The 16,033-nt window shown below is 40.5% G+C and overlaps 2 protein-coding genes across 2 annotated transcripts; both read left to right on the top strand.

Moving 5' to 3' along the window:
* The first annotated feature begins 22 nt into the window (after nt 1–22).
* On the top strand, nt 23–8,638 carry ndufs2 (NADH:ubiquinone oxidoreductase core subunit S2). Its single transcript, XM_040181176.2, has 14 exons — nt 23–1,005; nt 1,738–1,841; nt 3,303–3,493; nt 3,812–3,932; nt 4,547–4,659; nt 5,393–5,467; nt 5,613–5,690; nt 5,787–5,872; nt 5,990–6,109; nt 7,053–7,182; nt 7,469–7,564; nt 7,791–7,874; nt 8,244–8,301; nt 8,413–8,638. Exons 1-14 carry the CDS (start codon nt 899–901, stop codon nt 8,448–8,450), a joined length of 1,401 nt encoding a protein of 466 aa, XP_040037110.2. The 5' UTR covers nt 23–898; the 3' UTR covers nt 8,451–8,638.
* Nucleotides 8,639–8,852: 214 nt separating this feature from the next.
* fcer1g (Fc epsilon receptor IgFc epsilon receptor Ig) lies at nt 8,853–16,007 on the top strand. The gene is made up of 5 exons (XM_040181178.2): nt 8,853–9,062; nt 12,771–12,862; nt 13,294–13,341; nt 13,837–13,860; nt 14,377–16,007. The coding sequence occupies exons 1-5, from the start codon at nt 8,993–8,995 to the stop codon at nt 14,428–14,430; spliced, it is 288 nt and encodes a 95-aa protein (XP_040037112.2). The 5' UTR covers nt 8,853–8,992; the 3' UTR covers nt 14,431–16,007.
* Nucleotides 16,008–16,033: the final 26 nt, after the last annotated feature.

Here is a 16,033-nt window from a genome sequence, read left to right on the forward strand (position 1 = left end):
AGTTCCTGCAGTATAATGTTAGTCAAAATAATTATTTAATTTTCAAATATACCATTAACATCCAATGTTCTGATTACCTGTGTTTTATAACAAGTTCAAAGTGTGGGCTCCAACTAATAAAAGTGTTAGGTATTTTAGTACTACAGTGAGTATTAATTATTAAAAAAGAAGATGAAGATGAAAAGAAAATGATACAGTGTGATAATATGTGTTTTGTGTTATCATTCTATATGAATGGCACTGCAATTTAAAGAAGCAGGTAATCAGTAATAAGTGCCAGAAGGTAAAATATACTGACGGCAACGATGCAACCCGGGAAATTGAAGAAAAGGGCAAAGGAATGAAAGTTGCAGCCTCTCACCGAGCTCCCACCTTCTTTCCCATCTCCAGTGAATGACATGTGACCGTCACCGATCTGGAACCTACCACCTGCCCACCGAAAATAGGGGGAGATGAACTGAGAGCAAGCGTCAAAATAATACAATTCGCTAACAAACCAGTAATGTATGATTTGACAGTTACTTCTGAAATCCCAATGTAACTATGGGCACACGTGCATGCATATGAGTGCACCAACTTGAATAGATTGTAACTATTTACCTGTCCGGCTAAATGATTGCATTAGTATTACCATAAAGTATTCCGGTATTTATTGTTTAAGATATTGTTGGTTAGATAGTTACTTTATTTACTTATTACTTTATATGTTTTACAAACTTAAAACTATAGAATTTAATTTTAAAAAAGGTGCACTACAAAAGATCAACCACCAAGCTACTTTACGTCTTTGGATCCATCGTACCAAGAGGTGGCGGTGACGCGCGCACTGCGCCTGTGCGATAACTAGAGAAGAAGACGCTCCGCCGCGTCACTAGTCGGTGCTTCGCCTGCAGCAAAGATGGCGGCCACGATGCTAAGGTCGCTTACAAAACTAGGACGTCCTTCAACGAAATTAATATTGAACAATAATGTGCTGAGTCCTTGCTGCGCTGTTGTTCAAAACAGGTAAGATAACAAAAAAAACCTTGACTTTCCGTGTGATCGAAGCTTGAGGTATATAAACATACTGTAGACAAATGTTAGCATAATGCTAAATATATACATAATGCCGACTTTCCCATGAAATAATTCTACTCGCTATTTTTTATATTTATTTCTGACTGGGAAGCGTCTAAATAAAGTATGCATATCGGTATTATCCCAATTTCACCTTTGATGCTAAATGAAATATTGTCATTCCTGCTGTCTGGAAGCTAACGTTACCTAACGTTATAAGTTAACGCTATTAGTAGTCGTCTGATTATAACTAATAAGCCATTGTTTACCACACGGTTATGGACGCTTATCGCGCTGTGTAAAAATCAAAGAATATCCCAACCAAAGGCGAGGGTACTTGAACTCTGGGGTTTGTTATTGATGCATTCAGATACCAAGAGTTCAGCAGATACGTTCTTATGTAGCCACGTATTGATGTTCCAATAATTGGCACTAATCAGTTTTTGCTGTAATGGCGTGACCCATATGTATACTGTGTGTGATCATCAATGTATAGTCAGATCTTCACCTGTCTTTATGACAGACGGAACAAAATGAGGCTAAAGCAACATGCAATGAGTCTACAAGCTGCCCCTGTTTGACACCAGGAGGCAACAATTGTTGTACTCCGAACTAGCGGCTTACTAACGCTAGTTCGCAACTCTACCTCATGCTGAGAATATATTTGATTGTTTTCCAAAGGCAGAAACAGTGGCAGCCGGATGTGGAGTGGACGGAGCAGTTTGCTGGGGCAGTGATGTACCCCACTGCCCTCAATGAGAAGTGGGTCCCACCCCCCTGGAATGGTAGCACCGTGCACACACTCACACACACACTCACACACACACTCACACACACACTCACACACACACTCACACTCACAGGACCACAGATCTTTATTAAGACGGAGACCGGTGTTCACTATCTGACTTAATACCGTCAAGTATTTTCACTTTTTCCCCATTTTGTTGTGCCTTTTTCCCCCAAAAATTGATTCAATTATTTTTTTTTCACACCCCATAATGGCCGAGTGAAAAAGATTTGGGGGATTTTTTTTCTTCAAATCTATTAAAAATAAAGAACAAAAACATAGCATGTACATGTATTCAAAGCCTTTGCCGTGACAAAAAAATCATGCACTCCGGTGCATCCTGTTACCACTGATCATCGTCCACCCTGCTATGTTCAGTTGATGGGACATGCTTTAGAAATATCAGAGCCCATTAACCAGCCATGAAGTCCAAGGACTTGTCTGTAGACCTGAGACAGACAGATCTAGCCAAGGGTACAGAAAAATGTAGGCAGCGCTGAATGTCCCAGTGAGCACAGTAGCCTCCATCATCTGGAAATGGAAGACGTTTGGAACCTCCCAGAAGGACAACCATCTCTGCAGCACTCCAAAAAACATGCCTGTATGGTATAGTGGCCAGACGTAAGCCACTCCTTGGTAAAAAGCCCTGACTGTGGAGAGATTTAAAAATGGCCAACGCTCCCAATCTAACCTGATGGATTTTGGATTTAGGTTCTGCAAAGAAGAATGTGAGAAATTGCCCATAAATAGGTGTGCCGATGCTTGTAGCATCATACTTGAAGGCTTGAGGCACCAATTGTTTCCAAAGATGCTTCAATAACTCATTGAGCAAAGGCCGTGAATACTTGTACATGTTATATCTTTGTTCTTTTATTTTTAATAAATCTGGAAAAAAATGTATCAAGCTTTTTTTTTATTTTGTCATTATGGGGTGTTTGTTCTTTCCGGATGCACTGTGTGTGATTTAAAAACGGTTCCAATTTACAGGCCTGACTGTTGAATACTATGGTTCATGGGTCAGGGTTTGACAGTATGATAATCAGTCCTACACATTGTTCTGAATGATTTGTGGGGTTTTGACCTGCAGTTGAATAATTTAACCCTACAGAGTATTACACATTATTTTACACTTATTGTGCAGTTAGAAGTGTAAAACAAATGTAAAAGAGTTTCCAAATTACAATCCACTTGTTGTTGAAGTACGCATCTGAGGAATTTGACTCTCGCTTCTCCTGCTGCGTTCAACGTACATACATCGAATGTACAAATAAAAAAGCGAAACCGTCATTCTGTATATACAAAAATGTGTAAAACATTAAATATAATGACTGTAGTGGGACACTTTTTTCAATGGTTAGAATAACCATAATAAATAATACTTTTTAATAATAAAAAGCTGCTTATTTTGATTTATAAAATCAGGTCCTTACTGTGCTCTTATGTATTCTTCTCGCAGACAAAGACCCTCCTGCAGAGAAGGATGTGTCCAACTTGACCATAAACTTCGGCCCCCAGCACCCTGCTGCGCACGGTGTGCTGCGCCTGGTCTTGGAGCTCAGCGGAGAGTCCGTCAAGAAATGTGACCCCCACATCGGCCTGCTTCACCGCGGCACAGAGAAGCTCATCGAGTACAAGACCTACCTGCAGGTACCAAACCACCCATCTGTAAAGACCGTTTCTGGAACTCATTTTGTCAAGTGTCAACCAGTGTTTAAAAAGACAAAACTGTAAATGGCAATGCAACTTCCCATTTTATTGTGTTTGACTCGACAACACACATGGAAATGGCTGTTAAATGTGTTAACATAACGGACGGTGCGAGAGTGACATCTCGGCTCTCTTAAAAAAGATCAAATTAGTCTCTTGACGTCGATTGAAGGAAACTGATTAAGAGGATCTTCCATCATGCGTTGCGTAACTCTGGGAAGTCCCTTACCCAGTTGCTCTTCCTTTTTAATGCTACAGGCTCTGCCCTACTTTGACCGCCTGGACTACGTTTCCATGATGTGCAATGAGGAGGCCTACTCTCTAGCAGTGGAGAAGCTGCTCAACATCCAAGCTCCGCCCCGTGCAGAGTGGATCAGAGGTACAGACTAGGAAGGGATTTCTGCTAGGTCTGTACTTATTATTTAGGTGTAGAATTCAACAGAGCTTATCATTTTGAATATTTAGGTGAATAAATAATGACTGATAAGGAGGAGTTAGCAGTCTGTATCAGCGTTGCATAGACCCCATGTTTTTGGTAATTAGTCCTCATGGTCTCTGGGGCTCCGCTCTCTTTCATGTCTTCCCCCCACGGCTGGGAGTGAGTGAGTGACTGAGTCCCCCACAGACTGTATGTAAGAGGTGGAGGTTGTCATGGCGACGTCACACATTGGTTTGTGGACTGCTGTTTTTAAGCCTCAAGCCATTTGGGATTACTGCTTTCGCCAAGTTTTATCATTTTTTTTCCATTTGCCTTCAATTTTCCACGCTGCAAGGTCATATAAAAAATATATATTTTATCCAACCCACATTTAAAATCCTATCCTAAGGTATTTAGTTTACTGCAAAGAAAATTGTAAAAATATTCACACAGCTGGATCCTGTGAAATAGTGTATTTGCTTCAAAGGTGACATAACTTGTTAAATAAAAAATAAAATGGTTTGGGTCGACAGACTGATTAACCATAAAGGGCTGGGTGTGTTCTGTGTTTGCAGTTCTGTACGGAGAGATGACTCGCATCCTGAACCACATCATGGCCGTCACCACTCACGCTCTGGACATTGGTGCCATGACACCCTTCTTCTGGCTGTTTGAAGAGAGAGAGAAGGTCCAAGTCATTCTGTCTGCCTTGTTATTAATCAGTTTGTGCTGTTTTCAAGCCCACTGGTAATGCATAACCTCAAAGTACCATGACCAAATCCTCCAGCTGTATGGGAGGACACAGAAAACGTGTGACGAAAAAAAGATACATGACTTTGTAAACTAGCAGCAGACAGTAAATGTAGTTATCTGTCACCGTCATCTAATTCTGCGTCTAAGTGGTTGCATGAGATTCAGTGATTCAGAGCTTCACCGTCAGGAATTATCCCAAGTCCCCCAATTATCTACCGTCCCCTCTATTTATTAACGTATTTGTCTGTTTGACAGAGGCCGGCTTCTTTGCGTGTGGGGTCAGAGCATACCATCTTTCTTAGGAGAATCAACACCAACTCTTAACCCTAAAAACATTTCAACCCAAATCGAACATAATAACCTTTAATTGGGTAGCACTGATTCCATGGCTCTTGTATTAGACTGCGTTAGTTCTCTCTGGCTATTTACAGAAACCTAGGCCTTTTGTAAGTATTTGCTTGAAATGGTGCTGCTGTGGGTTGTAGTCGAACTTGCTCTGTCCCTTGACACCACTGCTTTGATACCCAGTGTTCTCACAACGTCTTCCAGAATCAGTTTGCCCGTAGACAAATGTCCACTCAGAAACCAAAGTATCCATTAAGATCATCTTTTTAAACATTGACTACTCGTGCCCCTCTAACAAACTGCGTGTGCTTTTTTTATTTCAGATGTTTGAGTTTTATGAGCGAGTGTCTGGAGCCCGGATGCACGCTGCTTACATCCGACCTGGCGGTGTGCATCAGGTACGGGAATTCATTGAACGATTCGTGTCGCATATTTTTATGACAAAACACTGCTACATATCAGGTTCATCTATCTAATAGTAATTTAGAAAAAAAATCACATGCGCATGATCTCTGCTTGCTGATGAATTAAAATGTGCTGCAGGATTTGCCCCTTGGTCTGATGGATGACATCTATGTGTGGTGCAAGAATTTCTCCATTCGGATTGATGAAGTAGAAGAGGTGAATGACCAAAATCTACCCAAGTCCTTAGCATGATCCACATGTGTGAAAAGATCCGCGGTTAGAATTCAAACCTGTTGACTTTGCTCCATTCAGATGTTGACCAACAATCGCATCTGGAAGAATCGCACCGTGGACATCGGGGTGGTTACTGCTGAGGAGGCCCTCAACTATGGCTTCAGGTAACCCACGAATGGAAGTCAGAAGACCCCCCTTTAGTTGCCTTTTGTTGAAATGCTAGCCTATTTGAATTAGATTGTGTACACACTAATATTTCTCACCGCTCTCCCCTCCACCAGCGGAGTGATGCTGCGTGGGTCCGGCATCAAGTGGGACCTGAGAAAGTCGCAGCCTTACGACAAGTACGACCAAGTGGAGTTTGACGTCCCCATTGGAAGCAAAGGAGACTGCTATGACAGGTAGAAGATGGGCCGATGGCAGTACATATGCACGTAGACATTGATAACTCCTGTGAAAAGGAAGGTATCTATCCGACAAAATGAAGAGATGCATGCCGAGCTCCAGCATTCCAATAACCGATAGAATAGAGATTTACATTTATTGCAGATTTATGTCTTTTTGTGGAATCTGTATTGAACCAGCACATATAATTCTGCGGCTTGCATGCTATACTGAACAAACCATATGTGAATCATAGTTTAAGATGTCTGAGCTCACAACATGGCATTCGGGCCATTAGAAGTGGGGGAACAATATTCTGAGACTACAGTGGTTCATTTATGAGAAAAACCTCATGTTGTTTTTATCTGAGTAGCCAATTCACAGTAATGTCTCTACAAAGTCTGGATACTTCTGGTGATTTCGTGCTGAAGTCACCATTTTCTTTCCTTTAAAAAAACAACATATTGCAGTCTGATTTGAGTCAGGTATCCACTGCAGGCAGAATGTTCTGCAAGCCGAGGCCACTGCGGTCTGAGGTTGATGAAATCTTCCAATGTGAAAAAAAGAAGTAGTTTAATCTTTAAGTAATTCCATATAGTCATATTATTTTCTGTTTGTAAACGCTGTAAATGCTATTCGGAGCGGCCTGCAGATACACACATCACCTCCCACTACTGGTGAGGTTCCTATTTTTTCACTCCATATTTAGTTCTTTAAGAAATTGATTTTTAGTGTTTTTCTTGTGGATATCAGACTTAAATCAAAGAAATTCTGGGATGTTTGTCAGAATTGTACCTAAATATGCCCATTTTTTTAGTTCTTTCCCCCAACATGCCTGTGATGAACACTGGGAAGTTAATCAAAGAGTCACAGGATTCAACGTGCTATGTTGGGGGTTAATTAGGAGAAATGACCACGTCTGTTTGAGAGGACGGACCCACAGTTTGATCTTTGGTGCAGGTATCTGTGCAGAGTGGAGGAGATGAGGCAGTCTCTGCGGATCATGCACCAGGCGCTCAACAAGATGCCGGAAGGAGAGATTAAGGTGGATGATGCCAAGATTGCCCCACCCAAGAGGTCTGAGATGAAGGTGAGCTGAGTGGGGGAAACAAATCTTTTCCCTGTTCTTTGTTCCTTTCAGCCTGTGGGACGCTTCATCTTCACACTACCCGTCCTTACAGAACCAGGCCAGCTGCTGCAGAGTGCTGTTTAGTTTGGCTGCCCTGAAGGCCGAATGTCACCTAGTTGACCTCAGTTCACCGTTTCAGTTTTACATTTGAGTCACTAGATCCCACCTCCTCTAACTCGCGTGTGTTTGCCTCATTTTCAAGACAACTGCTGAGACAGACCATGTTGTATGTGCTCCTTGTCCTTAGACCTCCATGGAGTCTCTGATCCACCACTTTAAACTGTACACAGAGGGCTACCAGGTCCCCCCAGGGGCCACATACACCGCTGTGGAGGCACCGAAGGTGAGACCACCCATGAAGTAGATAACATTCCTAGATTGAAATGGTCTTTTTTTTCCTGACTAACCAGACAATTAATCGCAGATGTCGTAATATATATTTTTTTAAAGTCTCTGCGGATCCTCTGTATACACATGTTTTTTGGAGTCTTTAATTAATTGGAAAGCCTTTAGGGTCCTGTTGTGATGTGATATGCTTACTAGAGTGTTTTTTTGTGTGTCGCTTGCAGGGAGAGTTTGGTGTTTATTTGATATCGGACGGCTCCAGCAGACCCTATCGCTGCAAGATCAAAGCGCCTGGATTCGCTCACTTGGTGCGCACTTACAACTCCACAGACACTGAAATATTTAAACACACCGGGTATCAATTATTAAAGCGCTTTTAACGGCTTCTCCTGGAGGCTACTTTTAGTTCATTAAGTAGATTTGATAAAGTACTAAAGAGCCATTTTTAAAAGCGTACAGAACCTCCTCCTTCCTGCTCGTGGACATGAACCGCTGTGTATGGTCTTCATTTTTAAATTAGCTTCTTCAAGGATAAAAATGTCCTTTAAAGATGTATGAACAAACTAATTGTAGTTGGTGCATCAACATAAGGCTACAATCATAAATTATGAGCTCACCCGCCCTGATTAGCTGTTTTTTAGTTCCTCTCGATACTAATAAATGTTTCCTTCTTTTAGGCTGGTCTGGATAAAATGGCCAAAGGACACATGCTGGCTGATGTTGTGGCCATTATTGGTAAGAGACTGATTTTTGTCCTCAGAGGTGCAATACTACTTCCGCACGAGAACATTAGCTTTTTTGCTAATACAGGTACTGACCTTTTTCTTCTTCTTCTTTTTCCGACAGGCACACAGGACATAGTGTTTGGCGAAGTTGATCGTTAGTGTGCCGCTGCTCACGAGTTGGTTCTCTGAAGAGGAGAGTTCATCCTCTCCTCCACTCAACTGGTAGTCGGGTTCTCTTCCTGTTCACTTTTTGCCGATCTGAGGCTTTTGACAGGTGACTCTACTTGCAATCGGTGATGTACAATGCCCAAATACTCCTAATAAATATTTTATGACCGAACAGAAAAGTAGCAAGTTGTATCTTTTTACTATCACGTTGCAACAGGGGGATTTTGAAGGGATTTTAAAAGACACCAAACACCTTTCTGCTTATGTTCCATTTCCTGGACTTGCTTCTGAAATTCAAATAATAAACATAACTGCAGAGACCGGCGGCCTTGATCTTGGTCCTTCCTCTGGTTTGGTGGTGGAGGGGAGTGGCCTGATGAGATCGGAGACAAATGGACGTAGAGCTCACACCACAACTTCCCTTGTTAGAAGTGAAGTAAGCGCCGCTCAGGTCTTCACTAGAACGCAGATCAACGCACCCACGAGTCGCTGTGTTTGCTCTGTGTGCTGGTCACTTCCAAGCCTGTGTTACCATGACTGGAGGGGGCAGGAGCCCGTTACTGCTGGTCATCTCTCTGTGGGTTAGTTTTGGGAGAGCATCTGGTGAGTTGAGATATCAATCTGGGATAATGTGTAAACTCAAGTTTTAATGTTAACTGTGAACCATTACGTATCGTTATTCGGTTACAGCATCACTGAACAGAAGTACAATGTTTAGTGGTTCATTAAGGTGGAAATGTTTTTTTTTTTTTTTAATGAGTTGGATGAAACGCATGCTGTCGAAAAACATGGGTTTTGACAACACTATTGTTTGCTGATGTTTTTTTGGAGAAGCAGGGTTTTCTAGTAGAGCAGGCAGCTGAAATGTGGTCAAAATGAACAGTTCCTCTTGGGGAAAAAACTGACCCTTTTTGGTTCCTCTCATTTGTGGAACTGAGGCAGAGCCACTTTTTAGCTGTTGAACCGGTTGTCCGACATACCGACATGAGTATATCAGGCATTAAAAGGTCAATTCAATTATGGGGGTCTAATTTTTAATACAGTTTTAATAATCCTGGATTCATTTGAGTAATTCTTTTATTGGTTCCACTTCCTGATAAGTAGTGATTTTTCTTTTTCTTTTTGTATGTTCCTTGGCACGCTTATACTGGAGTGTCTTCTACATAAAAATGCAATTATTGATTCACAATTTTCAATAAATTATACACCAAGTTTTATACTAAATTACTTTTATTTTGCATGTTACTTCTGGATTTTTAACAGAAAACACGATGTATTTTGTGCAATTTAGATACTCAAACATTGTCATTCAGTGTGTACGAGGCGTTGAATAGTTCAGTTTTAATTCAAAACCACAACTGATTCCGGCCTACTTCTTGTGTGTGTGTGTGTGTGTGTGGTCTAGCTCGTTGGCCATGTACAGGCACTGTAATAATCACATTATTTGAATCATAGTGTGGAGTTGCTATCGACTCGCTATCGACTTGTTAAGGAAAAGCTTAAGAAAAGAAAAAAGTTAGCTTTCAAATCGGGTGCTGCTAATTGGGCAACATGTTGGGTTGCATTAATGTCACGTTGTCTGTTATTTTTGGAGGCTTACTCAGTGCCGTTTCCTTTTAGGCCACGCTACGCAAGAGGAACGGCAACCAAAATACGGAGATAACAAACCACTTCTCTGGCTCACAGTAAAGAACACACGAGTCGGGACTCTCCTAGTGGTTAACTACGCATTAATTATTGATTGACTCTTAATTGCGTATGTCAATATAAATTATGTAATGATAAAAAAAGACAGTTCCATTATTTTGTCTGAAATTCAATTCATTTTATTTTGTATAGCCCAAAATCGCAAATTACAAATTTGCCTCAGAGGGGTTTACAGTCTGTACACATACGAAATGTATTCATTATTTGAGGGGCTTTAGGATTTGACATTTTGTCCTCTTGTCACGTATTTCCTGCCAAGCGTTTTATAATAACTGTGATGATCTCATCTTTGCTTTAAAATTAAGATAGTCCAACTTGCAGCAGTAAGAACTCTGATTGGCCAGTGTTGATGCAGTTTTTTTTTCACACATTCTCTGTGAAATTGAGAATCTCTTTTCATCTGCCCAATCAGCTTGCATCTTTAAATGAATCAAGTAACTTTGAATTTTAGTGATCATCTAATGAAATACTCAAGCATCGGATTCTGAGATAATATTTCAAGAAGACACATCTAAAAGCCTTTAAAGAACACAAACACAATTGTTCTGATTAGTTTTTCCGTTAGGTCTAAGGACTTAAACATAAATAAAGTTTGTAAAAATAAACTACTTGCTCATTGCATTGAAGGTGCATACAATGAGTTTAGAAGCCTTTTCAGGGCCTCTCCACTGCTCTTAAAACGTAGCTGGCTGCTTGCTGAATGCTTCCACGACGACAGCGCGGCAAGCTGCAACCGCCGTATGCACTCACGTGCACCAACACGGACTCAAAAGCAGAGAAATGTAAAAAAAAAAAAAAGCATGTGAAGTGTCTGTCGACAACACTCACAGAGGGAGTCACTGCAGCAGTACTGCTCCGTAGCTTTAAATAATGGTCTAAATGTTCTATATCGCATCTTTGATGACTATAGCGTACGTGTGAGATGTAACAACTGTTAAAGGTGACACATGCACATGTTAAAAATAATATGTTCCTCGTATTGTGTGTGAGAATATCCCTGTGTTCCCCTTCTGTCTGAAACGTGCTGTTTCTTTAAGCTGCCCCACCCCCCCAAACCAGACCAATCTTTGCGGAAGTCCAGTGTTATAGGGTGAGAAAACAGTCTGTTTCAAAATGACTTGTGCAACATAACAGCTTTTTCCCAATTCTTGGCGATATGGGGTTTTCATATATGAAATGAATTAATTTTGTTCTTGTGCCTTCTAAGCCTGCGACGCAATGTAGCAGCAGACTACAGCTGATTTTGAGGGTTGAGTGGAGGGAGACTCTCTCTTGGGCTGATGACATCCGCAAACCCCGGAACACTCCAAAAAGTTGTGTTAATTAGTATTAATTCTTTACAGGAATCATGAAAAAACTTTTTTTCCAGCCACATCATCGTGTAGAAGCACTATAAAAGTGTAATATTATATATATATATATATATATATATATATCCTTAAAAGGGGGAGGGGGTCGTTGGTTGACTGGTGACCTAATTATTGTCCATATTCAGAAATACATCACATGTTGAGCTCGGAGTAAGAAAATATGACCCTGTTTCGCTGTTCTATTAAGGGGAATTCATTATGCAGACAGCTAAAGACACAAACGCTTTCCGCGGTGGAAGTCACCCAGATTGAAGTGTGCACGAAAGGCCGAGCTGCTTTTTTTTTGCCTGTAATAAAAATACTTGCGTTAGATAAGAGTACAACTCTGAGGCTGAATATAACACTGTCTGCGTGCTGTGCAGTCAGAAAGGAGAGTTGTGCATGCAGATTTCTTATTGCTTATCATGTTAGATTAAAAAAACTAAAAACGTTATGCTCAAAAGTCAATGAAAGGTTAATGAAAAAGTGGACGCTGTAGCTTCAACGATAATAGTGATGAAGCTAAGATAAGCGTGGGTAAAGAGCTTAACTTTAAAAACTAATATGGTTGCATATACTGTACAATAAGGCTGACCTTATAAACCAAAGCAATAGAAAAACAATAATTTCACTATTCCTGCAAAGTGAATACTGAACCCGCTCATGTACCACAGTTCATCTTGCCGCTCCTCTGTGTGCGTGGGTAAGATTAGAGTGATTCCCATAACAGAAGAAACGAGTGTTCCTCATAAATTAACCCCCTTTGCTGATCTCATTCATTCTCATGTGATTATTGTTATATGTCCCTGTATATTTATATTAAAGTTTGACAGCATTAAGTGGTACACCCTATTCATACTTCCTATTTCCCCTTAAAATTCCTCCATAAACTGTAGTCTGAAGTCCCATTTAAGATGCATATGAGAACGCATATGGTCTCTTATGTCATGGCTGCTGTTTTTTTCGCAACCTAAAATGGTGACATCGCCGTTACTCAATAATCCTGTTTTGTAAAGGACAGCGAAACAGCCCCGTCGTCGCACAGCAGTAGTCATCACATGACAAACAACGGCTAAATGATCAGATAAAAGAAAAGAAGGAAGGAAGCGTGAAACTGCAGGAAGAACGTCTGTGAGACCAATGCTTGATGATGATGATGTTAGTCTCTCAGTCTTTACATCATCAACATGTCCAAGGGCCATGCCGTGCCATGGCGGCTTCGCTCCCAATAAAGTGTCCTCCTGTGTTCCCTCAGCTACTCTCACGGAGCCACAGATCTGCTACGTGCTGGATGGAATCCTCTTTCTGTACGGCATCATCCTGACGGCTCTCTACTGCAGAATCAAGGTGTGCATGCTACACATTTGCCTTTGCAGAAAGAAGTGTCATTGAGAAAAGGATATTGAATCTTTCATTGTCTGACAAAAAGGAGGCATGCAGTATCATAGGAAGTAAGTTGGTGCATTGTGCTCATGTTAGTACGGTTTAGTTTTTTTTTTAGATTTCAAATTTATAATGTAGAATAGTTGATTAGCCTGTGCTCCACCCACTGTGTGTCACGCTTACAATCTAAGTGCAGCTTTAACTCTAGATGTGTGGTACCAAATTTGGAATTTCCAACTTTCACTCCACTGCTGTTTGTCCTTGAATTATAGTGTAAAGGTTACATATGTTGTTAATTACTAGCAGAGACCACAATAAAAATAATAATACATTTTAAACACTTACATCATTATTCTTTCTAACACTAATTTCATTTAACTCTTCGTCTTCTACAGATCATCAATGCTAAGGTGGCTACAGCCGAGAACGCAAAGGGCAAGCAGGTAAGAATGAAAACACTAACTTAAATAGATACAAAGACGTGTTGTTTAAAGTGGATGTAGAGGGGTTAGAAAAAAACTTGATAACTGGGAATACAATTCACCACAGCAGTGGAACCACTGGGAACAAACCAGAACCACAGCAGCTTTGGAAGCCAAATAATCTCAAATCAGTTCAAACTTCAGTGTTTAAACAACAAAAGGAGACACTTGTTGTTGTTTTCCAGTATGTTCTGCTGCCTATTAGAAGTTACTACCTATTTTATTATATTATTTCCTTTTATTAGCCAGAAACTGCACCCCAACGTCTAAAAGCTTCAGCTCCTGCTGAAGGAATCCTGCTGATTCCTGCCCTTTTCCGATACATTTCTCCGATACGTTCTTCTTGGCTCTTTTTACAGTGTCAGTGCATATCTGCAGCCTTTAACCCGCCAACAGAAAACACTGTGTCTCACTGTAATTACACTGATCTATGTTGTCCTTTTCTGCCCCTGACAGCCTGGTGATGAGAGCATCTACACGGTGAGTTTTAACGCTGTGAATAGCGTGAAGGAGATGAGCGACAGTTGATTAAATATTAAAAGAGACTGTTAAGTTGAAGAGAGTGAGATCTTCTTCCACTTTTTTTGATTAAAAACTGTCTTAAAGGAGGCATCCCGACTGTGAGTTTGTGATGTCACAAATTACGTCACCTAGAATTGCTGCTAAACTGTGCAGTTGACCCGCACAATGTGTTTAAAACCCATTTGAAGACGGCGTCAGATGCAGATGGTGAAAACACCTTTCAATCAGAAGAGACAGGGCTTTTGTGATAGGGAGATAAAGATACTTATGCTAAAACAGAGCATTACAGACATCAAGTAAATCTAGGTACATCCAGACAGTTTGAGGGAAATAATGTCATTTAAATAAAAATGAAATCATCTAAACTTGTTTCCAATAGAAACCTCATTTATAAGTACGAAGGTGAAAATGCATGAAATGCCTCCTTTAAATTATGCTGTTCACTGAATGTCTCATTTTGTGTTTTCTCTTCAGGGTTTGTCCCCTCGTGCCCAGGACACTTATGAAACAATTGGAATGAAGAAGTGACATAGTTAACGGGAGCGCATGCATCGACATTTCTTTGTTTTTTTGCTCTTGTGGAATCAATAAAAACTTCAGAAAGACAACACAGGAACTGAGAAGTTGAGCCTTGTAGTTTCAGAAATGCTTATCTTTAGCCGTTATAAATATCTTATATATTATAACATATAATATGTTATTTTTGTTCTGTTGCAACTATTTAATTTTCATGCAAACATGTTTGGAAAACAGCAAACATACAGACCACTTAAGGAAATGTGGTGGGTGAATGTCATAGTTTGTGTGCATAGACTGTCCATCTAACTTCCTCTTTTCGTCCATGTTGCTTCTTTTGTGGCTCCAAAAGCATTCTGGTGTTGTGCAAGATGGTCGGCGATGAATGTAGTGGCCCCGGCCCCGTAGAGGCCCTGAGCAGTGTTTCCTGCACACCACAGGATGGCAGTGATGGCGCCTTTAGTCAAGCTCTTACCTGTGCTTTCTTAAACACAAACCTGAGAGAAAAGCAAGGAAACAACACAGACTGCTGTATAGTTTGCAATGTAACTTGTAGGGTGCTTAGAGCGTTTTATACCTATTAAAGGTTCAACTTGCTTATTACAACTAACACGTTGTCTGTCTTTGAATTGCAGTGTTATATGAGGTAAAGCATGTGTCCGGTTATGTTATGCAAAGAGTGGTAAACCTCCGGCCATCATAATCAAAATTAGAATAATTATCAGTAGTTTGGTTACTAGCAGTTTGTATAACGCTCTTCAAGACGTCTGTCTGAGATGATTTTATCTGTTACATTTAGCCCAAGTCAGGCTGATTCGATTTAATATAATAAATGAAGCAGGCAGGAAAAACATAATGTCCTATTCATTTATGAGGTGAGATGGGGACATTTCATTTGGAGATTACATGGATCAAAAGTGGGCAGGTTTCTGTTTATTCCTCTAATATAAAGGATTAAATTCTAATATTTGCATTAGTAGACTCGACTACTGTAACGGTATGTTTACATTTCTCTGTAAAATGTCAATCAGAAAGCTTCACCTGATCCAGAACGCTGCAGCTCGAGTCCTAACTAGGACCAGGAAAGTGGATCACATCACTCCAGTTCTCGGGTCTTCACACTGCTTCCTCTCCAACAAAAAAATTGACTTGGTTTATAAACTCTGAATGGTTTAGGGCCACGGTACATTTCTGATCTGCTGATACCTTAAGAACCGCCATGAGCCCTCAGGTCGTCTGTCTACTTTCTGTTCCCAGAGTCAAAACTCAACATGTAGAAGCAGTCTTCAGTTTTTCCGCTCCACATATCGGGATCAAAGTCCCAGAAAGCTGCAGGTCAGGTCTGCTGAGTCCTTCACATCCTTTAAATCCAGATTAAAGACGTTTCTGTTTTCTGTTTTAAACAACTTAACAAATGTTATTCTGTTTTTAACGTCTTCATTATATTTTTAATGACTTTAATGCTTTTCAATGTTTTTATCTGTTTATAAATCTCCTTGCTTTATGTTTTGATGTTTTCAATGTAAAACACTTTGAATTGCCTTGTTGTTGAAATGTTCTACACAAATAAACTTGCCTTGCCTGGTGTACAACAGAGTTCTTACATTACGATATC

This window comes from Gasterosteus aculeatus, chromosome 7, assembly GCF_964276395.1.
Source record: "Gasterosteus aculeatus chromosome 7, fGasAcu3.hap1.1, whole genome shotgun sequence".
NCBI lineage: Eukaryota > Metazoa > Chordata > Actinopteri > Perciformes > Gasterosteidae > Gasterosteus > Gasterosteus aculeatus.

Coding starts and splice junctions, on each gene's coding strand:
- fcer1g (XM_040181178.2), top strand. CDS start 8,993: ATGACTGGAGGGGGCAGGAGCCCGTTACTGCTGGTCATCTCTCTGTGG. Junction 9,063..12,770: donor TAGTTTTGGGAGAGCATCTG/GTGAGTTGAGAT, acceptor GTGTTCCCTCAG/CTACTCTCACGGAGCCACAG. Junction 12,863..13,293: donor CTCTCTACTGCAGAATCAAG/GTGTGCATGCTA, acceptor CGTCTTCTACAG/ATCATCAATGCTAAGGTGGC.
- ndufs2 (XM_040181176.2), top strand. CDS start 899: ATGGCGGCCACGATGCTAAGGTCGCTTACAAAACTAGGACGTCCTTCA. Junction 3,494..3,811: donor AGTACAAGACCTACCTGCAG/GTACCAAACCAC, acceptor TTAATGCTACAG/GCTCTGCCCTACTTTGACCG. Junction 3,933..4,546: donor CCGTGCAGAGTGGATCAGAG/GTACAGACTAGG, acceptor CTGTGTTTGCAG/TTCTGTACGGAGAGATGACT.